This window comes from Diceros bicornis, chromosome 7 (genome assembly GCF_020826845.1).
Source record: "Diceros bicornis minor isolate mBicDic1 chromosome 7, mDicBic1.mat.cur, whole genome shotgun sequence".
NCBI classification, from domain to species: Eukaryota; Metazoa; Chordata; class Mammalia; order Perissodactyla; family Rhinocerotidae; genus Diceros; species Diceros bicornis.
In genome coordinates this window covers 16794855-16812450 of record NC_080746.1, presented here as the reverse complement: position 1 = coordinate 16812450, position 17596 = coordinate 16794855, and the positions used below count along the sequence as shown (strand labels likewise).

Genomic DNA, 17596 nt, shown 5'->3' with positions numbered 1-17596 from the left:
GCCTGTGAGCTCACTGTATTACCCACTTACACTCAGGATTGGGAAGTGTGCTTCAGTGAAGGGCCCCTAGAGCAGCTCTCAAAGCTAAGTGATGGGCTCCATGGAGAGCCCCTCCCCTGCACCCAGTGTGGGCTCCGAGTGTGGATCCTGACTCAAGTTCGTCCTCACTTCTCTGGAACTAGGAAAGTGGCAGAAGAAGGGGAGAGAGTTGGTGGAAGGAACCCCCTCCTCCCAGGACCCGGTGTTGAGATGGGACAGATTCAATGAGACGAGATGATATTTACAGTTCTGGAAAATCTAAAAGTCCTTTTTTTGTCTCGAGTTTCGGCAGCAACCCCAGATGCAGTGTCATTTGGAGAGAGCACGGTGTAGTGTGGACAGCTTGGGCTGGTGGACAGACGTGGGTTTGAGTTTCTGCTCAGTGACATACTAATCAGTAACCTTGGGCAAGGTGATTAACCTTCCTGAGCCTCAAGTGTCCTCATCTGTAAAATGGGGATACTAAGAGCACCTGCTCAGGTGTTGTGAGGATTAAATGCTGCCGTGTGTATAAAATGTTTACTACAGATCTTGATGAATGCTCCATAAATGTCAGCTATTAATTAACCCTTATTAGTGGAAAACAGTGTTCTGCTGCCAGAATGCTTGAAAGTTCTCTGATCTCATCCTGGTCTCCTATTTTAGAGAGAGAGAGACTGGGGTCAGAAAAGAGGAATGACTTTCCCAAGGCCACAAGGAGGGGTTTGAGAGGATGTTTTTTAGGAGACTTTCCCACCCCAGAGGCATGTCCTCTGTCCTTTGCTTTTGTTTTGTCATTTTGCTGAACAAGAAACCTCTCTCCACCACCCTTCCCTCAGAAGTGGCCCCTCCAGCCCCAGGACACAGGGCCCAGACAGGAGAGGAAGACGTGACCCTGGGGACGTGACACCGCATGAGGGAAAGGACGTGGTGTCTGGACTCGGAAGACGGCTGTGTGGGGTCTAACAAGCCCCACCCTCTCTGGGCCTCAGTTTACTCACTGGTGAAACAGGAGTTCTGTAATTGCTGCCCTGTAGAGCTCACAGGTGGGGTGAGGATCAAATAACCAAATGTGAAAGTGCACTGCAAAGCCAAGGAACAAACCCAGCGCACGGCACCCTGACCCTTGCATTGATGGCGAGCACACTGGCCCTGGAGCCAGAGCTTTGAGATCCATCCAGGTTTCTTCCCTGGAGCTCAGGTGACCCAGCCTCCGCTTCCTTATCTGTAAACGAGTCAGAGAATGAAGGAAACGAGAGAGTACACCCATAGCAGCTTTCGGAAGTGTGAGTTCTTCTACAAATGTGAGATAGCATCTCCCTTCTGAGCTTTCTCGCTCCACACATGCCCCTCTGAGCTGCACTAGGACATCGGGCACCCACATGAGAACTGGAGCCTGACCACATGCACGCCCCCTCTCTGCTAGCTCCTCCCACCCTCTCTCCCACCCCTTCTCACCCCCCTTCACTGGGCCCTGGAAAGAGGGCTAGGATAGAGGTCTCTTACTGACCTGAAACCTCTTTGAATGTCTTCCCCTCCCAAGGCTGGGCCAGGAGTGGAGCTGGTGCTGGTCTGGAGTTGACCTTGAAAGAACCCCAGGAGCTGAGGAGAGTCAAGTCCGGGCATTGGAGCTCTGGGAGTTTATTCCTGCTTTGCCATTTATTGCCTGTGTGACCTTTAGCTCATCACTTGTCCTCTCTGGGACTCAGTTTCCTCATCTGTAAATGATGGGTGCAGTACCAGGAGTCTCTGTGGTCCCCTCTAGTATGAAAGAGTTGTTGTTTGTTTTTTTTTTTTGCCGAGGATGATTCACCCTAAGCTAACATCCACTGCCAATCCTCCTCTTTTTGTTTTTTGTTTTTTATTGCTTGAGGAAGATTAACTCTGAGCTAACATTCATGCCAATTTTCCTCTATTTTGTGTGTGAGACACCATCATAGCATGGCTGGTGAATGGAGTAGGTCCCAGGATCCGAACTGGAGAACGTGGGCCACCAAAGCAGAGCACGCGGAGATTTAACCACTTGGCCACGGAGCCAGGCCAATAAAGTTCTGATAGAAAAATAGCAGCTGAGGTGCTTCTCTGAGATGTGCTTGTTGGGTGCACCCAGAACCCCAGGTTTATTTATTTATTGTGAGGAAGATCAGCCTTGAGCTAACATCCGTGCCAATCCTCCTATTTTTGCTGAGGAAGACCGGCTCTGAGCTAACATCTATTGCCAATCCTCCTCCTTTTTTTCCCTCTTTCTCCCCAAAGCCCCAGTAGATAGTTGTATATCATAGCTGCACATCCTTCTCGTTACTGTATGTGGGACGCGGCCTCAGCAGGGCCGGACAAGCGGTGCATTGGTGCGCGCCCGGGATCCGAACCCGGGCCGCCAGTAGCAGAGCGCGCTCACTTAACCGCTAAACCACGGGGCCGGCCCCAGCCCGGGTTTATTTAACAGAGTTCTTCCTTTGAAGCTGGATTTTTATTGTTTTGCCGGGGTCAAGGGACTATGAGTCAAGACTTTGGTGGAAACCTGACTCTTCTGGCCCCATGCCTTGCCACAGTAGCCTGAGTCCCTGGACTCTTTCTGGAACCTGGCACGACTGACTGCCCAGGATGCTCCTTCAGCTTAGCTCCTGACCATGCTTCCCACTTTGGCCCCCGTGGTGATGACTGCAGTATCAGTGTGTGGCCAGCAGGAGATGAGGGGGCAATGCAGGGGAGCCCCAGAGAGCCCCGTCTCTAGCTCAGACTGAGAAGAAATGGGGATTGTATTTCCTAAAAAATTAGGAGACCTTGGTGAGGGGCCTTTCGTTCATCAAAGAATGACATGACAGATCGCAGAGGGAAGCTGGGAAGACGCTGGTCTTCTCTTTTAGTAAAGGGATGCAGTGGCGTGCCTTCTGTCCACAGGGGAATGTCCCCGGGCTCCTGACACCTGTGGGAAGGGTCTGGAGAACAAGGCTTCAGGATTCCATCTCCTGACCACGCAAGTGGAGAAAAGTCATCAGGCCGCTCACATAGGCCATGTTGCAAGAAGCCCTGAGATCAATCGTGTTTACTCTGCCGTTCTCTCCCTTGGGGTAGAGACGAAGAAGCTTTAAATCATGAAAATCCCCAAATCCACAGACTGTCAGAGGTGAGGGAACCTGAGAGATCATCCTGTCCTGGAGTAGCAAGTGGGTTTTCTCAGGACAGCTAATTTTGATCATTGGTGGTGGTCTCTGAGCACTGAGTTGAGGAAAAGGAAAAGGGTGCAGCGATCCGTTAGTGATGTCTGCCTGGGCATGGCTTGCACACACTGCTTCTTTGCATTTGCTATCCACACCCTCAGAGGTTAGGTGACCTGACCAAGGACACTCAGCTGGTGGAGAACTGAAACTCATCTCCCAACCCCTAAGTCAGTGCCCTTCCCACAGTCCATCACAGGGCCTCCTGTGTCCTGTGCTTCAGGTGGCTTCATGGGTCATCCCCAGGTTCCTCCTGGGCATTTTCTTCCTCCTATGAAAGAGGTGGCAGGAATGCAGACAGAAACTTTTTGTTTTAATATTTAAAGGAAATTGAAAACTATAGAGATTAAGCCGCTCACCCAAAGTCCAGAGTAAAATAGCCTTTGAAGTAACCTTCCAACTCAGTTTACTGTGTTCACTGTACAGCACTCTGACCATTAGGCAACACTTTCCAGTTCCTTGGAGGAACCTCAAGCAACACAAAAGGTAGACATGGTGTCTGTGGGGTCCTACAAACTGTTTGACTGGTTTAAATGACCTCATTAGGAAGTGTCTTGATTTGCTCTGGTGGCTGGCTGCCCAGGAGCATTTCCAGGGTCCTGGTGACTTTACTAATTGCTGTCCCAGGAAGTGCCAGCAAGTTGCCAAGTGGTCACAGAGTGTCACTGGAAGTCTTACTGGTTTCTACTGGGAGTGGAGCTGGTGAGAAGAGAAGGAGTCCAGAAATGGGAGAGGCTCCGCCCCATTGCCGAATGCTCTCTGCATTGTTTACCAGGCAGAAGTGAAAACCTGCTCGAACGGTTCTCCATTCTTGTACTTCCACCTCCCTCACCAGAGAATTGCTCCCCAGGCAAACTCACATCCCAGGGCTGCCAAAGCTATGCAAATCAGCGGGGCCTGTGAGGCTGCAGGCTCAGAGGTAGGAAAGCAGAGGGCTGGCGCCCGCTCCTGCTGTCAAGCAGGGGTCCTGGCCAGACAGCTCAGCACTGCTGACCTGGTGCCCACCAGATGTCAGGGGAGGAGAGGCAGGCGTGGACATTGCTCTTCATACCCGGGCACCTCCTACAGGCTGATCCTTGGCCTTTCTCATCAGGACTCCATTGTGTATCCTGGCCTTCCTGGCCTAAGGAGGTTCTTTTCAGAACCCTTGGGCTCCTCACTAATTCAATGTGCCTTGTACCCTCTTTGGATCACTGAATCCCATTTTCTATGGACTGGGGTGTGCTCTTCTAATTTAACCCAGCTCCCTCTAACTGCAGCCCCAGCCTCTTAACTTTGTTGGGAGCTCTTTGGGGTCAATGAACAGTTCTGGGTACCGTGTGGGCCCAGGGAGATGCTGGAGTTGGGGAGCTGAGTGGGGGCTTGGATGGAGTCCTCAGATGTTCTCTGAGTTTAAGTGATGCTAACAATGGAGTCATCTAGAGTGGGAGGGGTACACCACACTGGGGCTGGAGTCAGGGGTTTCTGTCTCCCTGAGAATCATTCCCGATACACGCCCATACTTTAAAAGCTCTGTCTCTTTGCACATATCACTTAACCTTGTTAGGACTCAGAATCTTCACCTTGAAAATGGAGTGAATACTAATCCTTCATCTTCCCAAGGGCAGGGAACTTGCCCTGATGATCTCCTGTGGTCCCTCCCAGCCCCATGAGCCAGGGTTGCAAGGTGTTTGCTCTCCTCCTGCTTTCTTGCTGAAAGCCTCATGGCCCAGGGATTCCCAGGGGACCATGAGAACCACAAGAGGCCTGGAGAGACCCCAGCTGGTGACTCTTCCAGCTTTGCACAGATCTCACCCATTTGCCCCCAAGACATCCAGAGGGGATTCTGAAGCTTCCTTTGTGAGCCCTTTCTGCCCCTCTCCTCCCCACTGTGTCCTTCTCTTTTATTTGTGTGCAGAACAAACAGGACAGAGAGAAATGGTGAGGGTTCTTTGGTCTTTCCTGTGCCTCTCTCTCTGCAGATACTGCAGACAGTGAGCAGCTTCTGGGAGGGGAAGAAAAAGCTCTGGTACCTTTCAATCAGCTGCATCCTAAGACTCTAGAGATGGAAGGAATGTTAGAGGTCACCTGAGATCCCCCTCCTGATGCCATCAAATTGCCCCTCAACTCAAAACCCACTTCTGTAACGTCCCTGAAATAAGCAGCCTCTGCTTGAATATTCCCAGCGGTGGAGAGCTCTGTCGATGTGAAACTGCAGGTTTCACAGCTGGACAATTCCACCTCTTACAGAATTCTTAGACTGAGATGAAGCCTGCTTCCCAGAAGCGTCCACCATTGGCCCTTGTTCTGTTCTTTGGAGCTGCAGGTTAAGCCTGCTTCACGTCCATGCCAACATTTGGGAAGGAAGAAACAGTCCACTGACATTTATTTAAGCACTTACTATGCACCTGGCAGTGTGCCACGTGCTTTCTAACGTTCCCTTCTTGCACTGTTTTATTTTGGAAAACTTCAGACATACCAAAAAGAGAGAAAACAATTCAATGAACATCATATACTCATCACCTGGATTTAGTAATTGTTAACATTTTGCTGTATCTACTTCATCCATTTTTTCCCAAAATATTTTAACTTTTTATTGTGGACATTTTCAAACACATGCAAAAGTAGAGACTAATACAGTGAGCCCCCGTATACTCGTTGCCTACTCTTAACAACCATCAGATTTCTGCCGTTCTTTTTTTTTTTTTTTTTTTTTTTTGCTGAGGAAGACCGGCCCTGAGCTAACATCTATTGCCAATCCTCCTCTTTTTTTTTTTTTTCCCTTCTTCTCCCCAAAGCCCCAGTAGATAGTTGTGTGTTACAGTTGCACAGATTTCTGCCATTCTTATTGCTGGGATATTTCCTGGTAAATTATAGGCATAATATTTCAATCCTAAATATGGCAGGATGACCTCTAAGACATAAGGACATTTTCCTTCTCAACTACAATACTGTTATCACACTTAACAAAATGAATCTCTCATTTAATTGTCATGGCAATCTTTTGAAGAAGGTTTTATCTAAAGGCAGGTGTTCTCTTCTCTAGGCTGAATATCCTTTCCTTATCTGATGTGATACCTGGGCTCCTTATGATCTTGGTCCTCGTGCTCTATAGCCCAGTTCCTCAGGGTCTCTTGTAAAAAAAAGGGCGCCCTGAACCAAGCATTATGCTCCCAGTCAGAGATCTGCAATGATCTGCATGTTGTTAGTGCACAAGAGAGCATCAGCTTTTTCAGCACTCATGTGTGGCACATTTGGGGCCAATACTGAGTTTCAGTCAATGAAAACTCTGTTGTTTCTTTTTCACATGAGATACTTGACACCAGCTTCCCATGTCTTCCCATCCCCCCAAGGAACTGCAGTAGGTTTATTTCCAAATAACGTCTGTCAATAAACAGAAATGAGAATCATTTTTTTTGTTTTGTTTTTCTTTTTTGTTGAGGGGGTTGTATACAGTCATGTGTGTTTAACCACGGGGATACATTCTGAGAAATGCGTCATTAGGCAATTTCATCTTTGTGCAAACATCATACAGTATACTTACACAAACCTAGATGGTACAGCCTATTACACACCTAGGCTATATGGTACTAATCTTATGGGACCACCATAGTATATGCAGTCTATCATTGATCGAAATGTCTTATTCAGCTCACGACTGTACTAGATTTCTTTAGGAGATTTACCCTCTCTAAAAACGTGAAGTACAGGGGCTAGCCCGGTGGCGTAGTGGTTAAGTTTGCACGCTCCACTTCAGCAGCCTGGGGTTCGCAGCTTCGGATCCTGGGCTCAGACCTATGTATCGCTTTTTTTTTTTTTTTAAATAATTTTATTTATTTATTTATTTATTTATTTATTTATTTATTTATTTATTTATTTATTTATTTATTTATTTTCCCCCAAAGCCCCAGTAGATAGTTGTATGTCGTAGTTGCACATCCTTCTAGTTGCTGTATGTGGGACGCGGCCTCAGCATGGCCGGAGAAGCGGTGCGTCAGTGCGCGCCCGGGATCCAAACCTGGGCCACCAGCAGCGGAGCTCACGCACTTAACCGCTAAGCCACGGGGCCGGCCCTATGTATCGCTTTTTAAGCTCTGCTGTGGTGACATCCCATATAAAGTAGAGGAAGACGGGCATGGATGTTAGCCCAGGGCCAATCTTCCTCAGCGAAAAGAGGAAGATTGGCATCAGATGTTAACTCAGGGCTAATCTTCCTCAAAAAAAAAAAAATGTGAAGTACAGAGTATAGATATATTGATGGTCAAGTATCTTAAACTATGCACACTTGAATTTATAATCACTATATGTATCAGCTGTGATTTTTTTTCTGTTGTTAGTTCCAGTTTGAGGTAGGTTATTAGTATTGGTGAAGAAACCCTTTATTAGGCTTCACACTGAGGCAGATAGTCTTTTTAGCTTTATCGAGGTCTAATTGACAAATAAAATTGTGAGATATTTACAGTGTACATCGTAATGATTTGATGTATGTATGCATTGTGAAAAAATTCCCACCGTCTAGTATATTAACACCTCCATTACCTCACATATTTATCTTTTTTTTGGTGAGAACGTATAAATTCTTTCTTAGCAAATTTCAATTGTACAATACAGTGTTATCAACTATAGTCACCATGTTTTACATTGGATCTTCAAACCTTATTCATCGTATAGCTGAAAGTTTGTACCCTTTTACCAATGTCTCCCTATTTCCCCCACCCCTCAGCCCCCGGCAACTACTTTTCTGTTCTCTGTTTCTACGAATTTGACTTTTTTTTAGATTCCACATATAAGTGATACCATGAGTAGTTGTCTTTCTCTGTCAGGCTTATTTCACTTAGCACAATGCCCTCAAGGTCCATCCATGCTGTCACAAATGGCAGCATTTCCTTCTTTCTCATGGCTGAATAATATTCCATTATAATAATAATAATATTCTCGTGGCTATACATGTATATATATATATACACATATATATATGGTGTATATGTACATGTTTATATACACCATATCTTCTTTATCCATTCATTCACTGACAGACACTTAGGTTGTTCCCATATCTTGGCTATTGTGAATAATGCTGCAGTGAACATGGGGGTGCAGATATCTCTTAAAGATTCTGTGTTCATTTCCTTTGGATGTATACCCAGAAGTGGGATTGCTGGGTCACGGAGCAGACGGTCTTAATGGTAGAGCATAGCTTTGTGCAATTCGACTACTTTAGTTGACCACCTAATATGAAGTAGAAAAGTCGATTTCCAGGTTAGAGTGTTTGTCAAAACAGAATTGCCTAATTAAAAAAAAATCTTTAGCTTATTTTTTTTCTTTTTAGTTTTTATCGTGGTAAAAAAACACATAAAATAAAATTAAACATAAAACATAAAATTTACCATCTTAATGATTTCTAAGTGTCCAGTTCACCCTCCCCTATCTTTTATTTATACAGCTGATTTTTTTTTTTGAGGAAGATTGGCCCTGCGCTAATATCTGTTGACAATTTTCCTCTTCTTCTTTTTTCTTTTTTTTTTTTTTGTGAGGAAGATCAGCTCTGAACTAACATCCATGCCAATCCTCCTCTTTTTGCTGAGGAAGACTGGCCCTGGGCTAACATCCATGCCCATCTTCCTCTACTTTATATGGGACACCGCCACAGCATGGCCTGACAAGTAGTGCGTCAGTGCGCGCCCGGGATCCAAACCTGGGCCACTAGCAGTGGAGCACACGCACTTAACCGCTACGCCACGGGGCCGGCCCCTCTTCCTCTTTTTCTTTTTCCTTTTTTCTCCCCAAAGCCCCAGTACATAGTTGTGTATCACAGTTGTAGAGTTGTAGCTCTTCTATGTGGGACGCTGCCTCAGCATGGCTTGAGGAGCAGTGAGTAGGTCCGCGCCCAGGATCTGAACCAGCGAACCCCAGGCCGCCAAGGTGGAACGTGCGAACTTAACCATTATGCCACCTGGCCGGCCCCGATACAGCTGATGTTTTTAACGTAAATGCAGTGTTTTACATTTATTCCTGTTACATTTTATCTTGTTGGTTTGGGCCTCCTATTAGAACCTTCCAAAATATTGTCTAACCTTGATTCCATCATCCAGTTTTCTGTATTAATCTCCCTCTTTGCTTTGAATCACTTTCAAACTCGATCAACATCTATCCTGTTTATTTGCCTAAGCTGTTGATTAAAGTCTAATGCTCGATTTTCTCTGTGTCGGACACTGGACACAGTGTGTGTATCGGGGAAGTTGCATGAGTACAGCAGTTGAGAAATCCAAGCTTTGGTCCTGATTCAGGTTCTCTGAGGCTGTGTGACCTCAGCAAGGTGCGTCTCCTCTGAGGTGGGACTTCAGTGTTCTTCCAACTCTAAGAACCTATGTGTGTCTGTCCTGCTTTGCTTTTTCTGCAACAGCCGCCACCTTCCAAAAAGGGAGCCAGGGCTTGGAAATAGAATGTGTTCAGGTTTCTACAGAGGGTGACGCCTGCAATTTCTTAGGTCTGAATAGAAGATTCACTTTTGTAGCAGTTTCTTAGTAATTTGGGTCAAACACATAGTCATTCAGCACCTATTGTGTGTTGGACACTGTGAGGCACTCGAGTTACGAAGGTGAACAAGGTATAATGGCCCTGGCCTCTAGGAGCTCACAATTTCCCAAGGGAAACAAACACACAACCACCAACTCTAAAAAATGTGCTATAAGGGATATAAATAAGAGATGTGGAAACACAGAAACACGGAGGAGGAAATCTCTTTGGATAAGCTTCACGGAGGATGTGACATTCGAGTTGGGTCTTGGAGAACGATTTTGTATTTTCTAGGGAGAGAAGGGCATTCCAGTCAGAGGGAACAGAGTGCACAAGGTCCCTACCTATGACCAGGCCCAGCCTGTTTGAGGAATAGCCCAGAACGTCTGGAGCCCAGCTCCACAATTGGGTAGTACTTCCCAGCCTGCAAAGCATGGTCACCAGCTTTGTCTCGCTCGAGCTTTACTGCATTCCTGGGAAGCGGGTGGAATGGGAATTATAACTTTATTTTGCCATCGAGAAGACTGAGGCTCTGGAACTTCCTGCCTTGACCAGAGTCACACAGCTTGAGAGTGGTGGAGCCAAGGCTGGAGCCCCAGCGCTCTGACTTCAAGTCCAGAACTCTCTCCAGCTATGCCCCACTGCTCCTCCACACAGCATCTTTTTTTCTTCTTTTTGTGAGGAAGATCAGCCCTGAGCTAACATCCATGCCAATCCTCCTCTTTTTGCTGAGGAAGACTGGCCCTGGGCTAACATCCATGCCCATCTTCCTCCACTTTATGTGGGACGCCGCCACTGCAAAGCCTGACGAGCAGTGTGTTGGTGCACGCCCGGGATCCCAACCCGGGCCGCCAGCAGCGGAGCGTGCGCACTTAACCGCTAAGCCACGGGGCCGGCCCCGGCATCTTTTTTTTTTTAAAGCTTCAGTACATGGTTGGGTGTCCTAGTTGTTAGTTTGGTTCTCTGTGTGAGCTACCACCACAGTAAGACAACAGACAGACAGGTAATGTGGTTCCACAACCGGGAAACGAACCCAGACCGTGGCAGTGAGAGCTCCTAATCTTGACCATTAGAGCACCAGGGCTGGCTCCACACTGCATCTTAAAGGGGTAGAAAAAGAAGTGGCTGGTGATTGTGGACCAGTCTTTCATACAATATGATAATTGCACCCCCTCCTTCCTTTTTTTTTTGCTGGGAAAGATTCACCCGAGCTAATATCTGCGGCCAATCTTCCTTTTTCTTTTCCCTCCCTCCCCAAAGCCCCAATGCGTAGTTGTATATTCTAGTTGTAGGTCCTTCTAGTTCTTCTATGTGAGCCACCACCACAGCATGGCTACTGACAGATGAGTGCTGTGGTTCCATGCCAGGGAACCGAACCCAAGCCACCGTAGCGGAATATGCCGAACTTGAACCACTAAGGCTGTCAGGCCAGGCTCTGCAACTCTTTCTTTCTTTGGGAAAGAGGAGCACCCTCTGCACTGTTTCAAAGATGAATCAATTGAGTCCTGGGACTGGCTCGCCAGTCACCTCTCAATCTAGAGCATTAGGGCAGCAGCAGAACCCCAGTGAGCTAGACCTTGGCCCAGAGTTCCTGGGCACCATCTCCCAGGCCTGTAGGCTGGGTAGGGAGAGGTGCCAGATGGAACAAGTCCAGTGGACCATGGGAAGAGAAGCAGGAACAAGAGTGGCAGTAAAAGGAGGGCTGAGGCAGCTCCCCATCAGCCAGATCTGGAGAGAGAATCAAGTGTCATCAGAAATTAACTAATGCCTCTATTCGACTCTGTCAACATGTCTTGATCTAGACCCCCAGATGCTCTGAGCTCCTTCTCACAGGCTGGGGGTGACAAGAGAAGCCACTCTTACTTGCTTAGCAGTGGAATCAGAAACCGAATAGGAATAGCTTTGGGGACCTGAGCCCTTACTCAGTACTGAGCGCTGAGCTATGTGCCACCCTCCACTCTCCTGGAGTGGCATGGGGTCAGTCTCCTGGGAGGCCTCGGCTGACCCAGGCACCTCCAATCCAGCTATTCAGTTAGCCCAGGATTCAAGGAAAATTAGGCAGAGATACTGATGCAGGTAAGAATGAATTTGATGAGAAGGGGAAACTCCATCACCAGGCTCCAAGTGCAGCAGGTGCGTCCTCACCATGAGAGGCCTCTTGAGAAGGGCCACGGGAAAACTTCTGGGCAAGAGAAATTGTTAATTTTGTTGGCTGGTGGGTTTTAAAATTAGTCTCTGAATTCTGCTTGCTCATCTTTTTCATTTTATGAATCTCATAAACATGATAATGGCATTCACAGAAATCAAAAGCAAAGACCTTTTTAAATTGTCCACAAACCTGATGACTCCCTCAGGTCAAACTGTTTTGGCTCCCAGTGTTTCTCTTGCTTTCTACATCTCATTCACATATGTCTATACACATAATAATATACATAATTACCTGCTTCCGGAGACACCTCCTCTTCTTGCCTTCCAGACTCCATACCTGCCTGGTCTTCCTACTACTTGAGTGCCCTCTCTCTCTCAGTCTCCTTTGCTGGCTCTTCCTCCTCATCCCAACCTTGACCCTTTTTTCTTCTTCATCTGGACTCAGTTCCTTTTTAACCTCCCTGAGTCCTATGGCTTTAAATATCACCTATAAGCTGATAACTACCCAATTTAGACTTCTGACTTGACACGTCTCATGAGTCCAAACTCATTTCCCTGCCTTTCGTGGGATATCTAATGGGCATCTCAAACTTAACATGTCCAAAAATGTAGCTTTTGATTTCTACCACCAGCCTGCTCCTCCCCCAAGTCACCCTCATCTCAGGGAATTTCACCACCACTCACTCCATCGAGAAAGCCCAAACTCTAGGAATCGTCCTTGATTCTTCTCCTTCCCTTGTACCCCACCTGCCATTCATCAGCTGGTCCCGTCGGCTATCAATTCAAAATGTATCCTAAATCCAGTCCCCTCTTACCACCTCCACTGCTACCCTTCCGTCCAGTCCGCTGCCCTCTCTCACCTGAGCCATTGCAACAGCATCCCAGTTGGTCTCCCTTTCTACGCTCTTACCCTGTACAGCTCATCACTGCAGGTTTAAACACTTAAGTCAGACTATGTTACTCTTCTGTTCAAAACCCTTCATCATTTCGCATTGTCCTTAGTGTAACAGCTGAAGTCTCCACCATGGCCTGTCTTCCAGATCCACATCATCTCGCCCCTGGTTACCCCATCCACTTCCTTCCAACCATTCCAGCTGCATTACTGTTCCTCAGCATGCAAGCCTGTTCTTGCCTCAGTTCCTGATCTCTCTGTCTGGAATGATCTTCCCCAGACCTTCAAAAGGGTGGGTACTCACTTCATTTGATGAAAATGTCACCTCCCCTAAGTGGCCTCCCCACACAACCCTGGTTATGAACAGCCTCTGATACTCTCTTCCCCTGACCATGTATTCTTGTTCTCCACAGTAATTATCTTTAAATGAAATTATATATTTGTTTGCTTATTCTTTTTATGTGTCCTCAACTAGAAAACAGGCTCCATGAGTCAGGGGCTTCTGTCTGTCTGCTCCAATCTTCTATTCCCAGTGCCTAGAACAGTGCCTGACATGTAGAGTGTGCTTAGAAAATATTTGTGGAATGAATGGATTTGCTCTTTTGTCAGGTTTTAAAATTACTTCTTATTAGGCCAACTTTAAAATGGCATGAAAGGATTCTTTTTCTGTTTTTTAAGATAAAACCAATTTTACCTTTAAGTCTACCCCACTACACAACTATTTTCAGTCTGTGGGCCCTTCCTGTCTTCAGGTCCCCTCACAGATTTTATATATCGTCTTAGTTAATCTCAGAATCAGGCTGCTATTCAGAGATCTTGGTGTCTCACCATTTTCCTCTTTCTCGGGGTCCCATCACCCTTCATCTTCTGCTCTCCTCTTGCTGGCCCGGTTGCTCTCAGAGATGCCTCACAACCATATAGGAAAAGGCCATGCTGCTGTTCAAACAGCAGAAAAATCCCCGTTGTTGTTTAGCACAGAGCAGAGGGAAACGGGCTTAAGTTAAAACTCCAGAGGATTCTCTCAGATTCCATTTGTTCATCTATGGGCATTTCTTTTTTTTTTTTAATAATTTTATTTATTTATTTTATTTCCCCCCAAAGCCCCAGTAGATAGTTGTATGTCACAGCTGCACATCCTTCTAGTTGCTGTATGTGGGACGCGGCCTCAGCATGGCCAGAGAAGCGGTACATCGGTGCGTGCCCGGGATCCGAACCCGGGCCGCCAGCAGCGGAGCTCGCGCACTTAACCGCTAAGCCACGGTGCCCTATGGGCATTTCTTGAGCCTCTGACTTGTGTTAGGAACTGTGGTGGCCACTGAAGATGCAAAAATGGATGTCAGTGTCCCACTTTCAAGGAATTCATAAACTAGTGGGAAATCATCAACTAGTGGGAGAGACCATAAACTAGTGGTCTGGGGAGACCATAGAATTTGCAGACAAATAGGAGTTACACAATAAGTGGCATGTGGCTGGTAGAAAGGGCTCCTGGATTCCAGAGGTGGGGCGGGACTAACTCTGTGAACAGGAACAATGCATGGAGGCGTGGAGACGTGAGAGGCCTGATGTGTTTGGACATGAGCGAGCATTCTGTGTGGCTGGAGCGCAGGGTACTTGGGAAGAAGTGAGGTGGGATGATGAGTGGCAGAAGACAAAGCTGGGAAGGTAGGCAGAAACCAGGTCATATGGGGAATTATATATTGTGCTAAGAAATTCGGGCTTTATTCCAAAGTTATTGAAGATCCAATGAAAAGCAGAAGAATCTTCTGATTGAAAGTTCTGAATTCATTCATTTGTTCATTTATTCACTCAATCAATCAATATATTTTGAGCTCCTATTATACTAAGCCCAGTACTAGGCTCTGAGTGTATAGTATTTAATAGATAGTCATTTTCCTTGTCCTTATAGAGCCAACAATCCATGGGGCCCAAAGGAAGATTGTTTGGCAGCTCCTGCCCTAGAGAGCTATGTGAATAGGAAATTTTATTATAACAAAGAATGGAAACAATTTCCCTAACAATAGGTATATGTTTAAGCAAATTATGGTATATCAATAGAATGGAATATTGGGTAGCCTTTAAAAATGATGTTTGCAAGCATAGGAGAAAGACTTATGATGCTCCTTTATGGTATAGGAGAAATATTTATGATGCTCACTGGAAAAAGTAGGGTAAAAATCTATACAGAGTGGTATATATCAATGATGAACAGCAGGCATAAAAAAGACCATAAAATACACAAAAATATTACTTACAGCTGCCTCTCAGCAGAGTGATTTTTCTGCTACTTTATACTTTTTCTGTACCAAAAAGTTTTCTCTATTAAGCACATATTTACTTTTTCAACCTAACATTTATTGTAAAAGGAAAAAGATGACCTAAACAAGAAATGGAAGTTGGGGGAGCGGGGAACAGCACTGACACGTGTCTACCTGACATGGATGGGGTGTCTTCACCCCTGGAGGGCTGGGGTAGAGGGAGGACTTCTTGCCTTTGGGCGATTTCTTTAGGATGCGTGGCTGGTCCTTCCTTGCTTATCCATGAAAGCGTGTGTAACAGTTTCTGTCTGAGGGAGAGCAGCAGAACCAGCACTCTGGTCTGGCAAGTTCTAATCCCAGCTGACTCTATGTGACCTTGGACGAGTCAGTCTCCCCTTTCCCTGGTCATCCACCGCCCTGGAGGAGATTTTCCAAAGACCTTTCCAGGAAACAGGGTAAGCAGGAAGATCCTAGTCACAGGGGAAGCAGACGTTCTTTTTCAAAATAAAGGCAGGCTCCTGCCAACATCCTAGTTTTCCTCTAACCTTCAGTCTCCTCCAATCCTGCTAGCAACTAATATTTTCTTTTTTATCTCTTCCAGGAAATGATCGAAATGGCCTAGATTTCAGCAGGCAGGTAAGGACTTTCAGAAGAAAACCTTTATTCTATAAATTCTGGGAGTCACTTACTCTATGTCAGGTGTGGGGGACACAAAGAAGATTAAAGTTTGAGGGCATTTATTCATAGACTCATAGCTTTCAAGGGCCTTTGCACACAACCCCTCCCCCAACCCACAATCCAATGTTGGGGTCCTCTCTTCACTGTCCCCTCAGAAGAGTGCTGACAAATGCAGCATACATTTAGAGTTACCTGCACGCTAGATATGGTCCAGAATCTATGGCAACAGCTCTTTTCCTGTCAGAGCTCAGTCTGAGTTGCCTCTTGGGCGAGTCTGTCTGTGTGGACTGACTGTGTGGAGGAATTTATGGAGGTGCAAAGGATGGAGTGCCTGGGTTCCTTAGGGAACTCCTGATTTAAAGGAAGAAGATGGGGACAAAACAAGAGAAACAACAAAAAGAGCTCAGGAAGGAGTGCGTAACCCAGGTCAGAGGGACAGCATAGACACAAGCTTGGTGCCTTTGAAGGAAACCAAGTGGAGTGGGGTTCGAGTTAGTCAGAGAGGGCTCCGAGAGGGAGAAAGTGGTCTTGGACAGATTGCAGGATGGATGGATGGATGGATGGATGGATGGATGGATGGATGGATGTGTAAAGACCAGGGTGAGGTGGAGGGAGAGGACTTTCCCCTTAACGTTGGAGGCTAATGGGAAGACTGGGAGGTGAGGGCCAAGACAGGGTGTGATGTCGGAAGCAGATGGTGGGAGGGGTTGCTGGGAGGAGGAAGTCTAAGTTGCAGGCAAGCAGGAAGCAATAATGGGGGCCCTAGAGCGAGGCAGAGAGGTGACAATTAGATACAAAGTCAGAAAGCCTGGATTTTTGTCCTGTTTCTGCCACTAACTAGCTATATAACCTTGGTCCAGTTGCATAATATTTTTGGTCTGAGTTTTCTCAGCTGAAAAATTAATTTATTCCATAAATTTGGGGTGAGGGGGGAACGTGTTCTATGCCAGGTATGGGAATACAAAGGAAATTAAGACAGGGTCTCTGTCCTGGAGGAGCTCACAGTCTAGTATGAGGTGTGGGGAGACAGAGAAAGAGGACGACGGAGAAGTAGAGGGAGAGAGAGACTTGTAAGCGAATAATTATAGTACAATCTCATTCCTGCTTTACTAGAGGTGTGTAAAAAGCATGATGTCAAACAGAGATGGGAGCAGTTAATTCTTCCTGGGAGCTCAAGGCAGGCTTTATGGAGGAGGTGATCTCTGAGTCTAGCTCTGAAGGATGAGTAGGAGTTTGTCAGGCAGAGCAAAGTGGGCTGGAGAGGGAGACAGACAGGGGGAAGGGAAGAGAATCCTAGTGTGTTGAGGCATTGGGTAATCACTAGGGTTCCTTCCCACTCTGATGTTCTGAGTCCAGTTTTAGATGGAAGGCTAGGGTGGGGCTGGAGGTAAAATATATGCTCAGACATATATTCTTCTCCTGCTTTATCCGTACAGTGATTTGAAGGCACTACTAACATTTCCTAAAAGGCTGCTAACTGTCAGTATATCCTTCACAGTCAGAGGGAGGAGTAATTTTGAGTCCTAAGCCAAACCTTCTTAGGCAGGCAACTTCTGCAATTTTGTTCATTGGGGAAGTTTGCTAATAAGTAGAGGCCAACTACTCTCCCTCTGCACTCGAGACCTAAAACAAAATAGGCTTCAGTTAAAGAGACATCTAGGTTACCTATAAGGGACGACTTGCAGCCAATGTAGTTTATTAAACACTGGGACAGCTACCAAGTGAGAGAGACTGTGAATCAGCTTCTCACTCAAGGTTTTTAAATATAAGACAGATTCTTGTCTAAGGGATAGTTCGGCCAGGTTTGCTTCAAGGGCAAGAGGATGGAGGAGATTCCCAAGGATTCTGTGATCCTGAAGGGGAGTCCTAAGCAGGCTGGAATGTGGCCTGTG

At 46.4% G+C, this 17596-nt stretch overlaps 1 protein-coding gene across 1 annotated transcript in view; it reads left to right on the top strand.

Annotated features, from left to right (window-relative positions):
• The window catches only part of POU2F3 (POU class 2 homeobox 3), a 76981-nt gene that overhangs the window by 16354 nt on the left and 43031 nt on the right, over positions 1 to 17596 (top strand). Inside the window, exon 3 of the mRNA XM_058545003.1 lies at positions 15628 to 15662. Within this exon, the coding sequence (XP_058400986.1) occupies positions 15628 to 15662 (35 nt within the window). The remainder of the gene's footprint in view (positions 1 to 15627; positions 15663 to 17596) is intronic.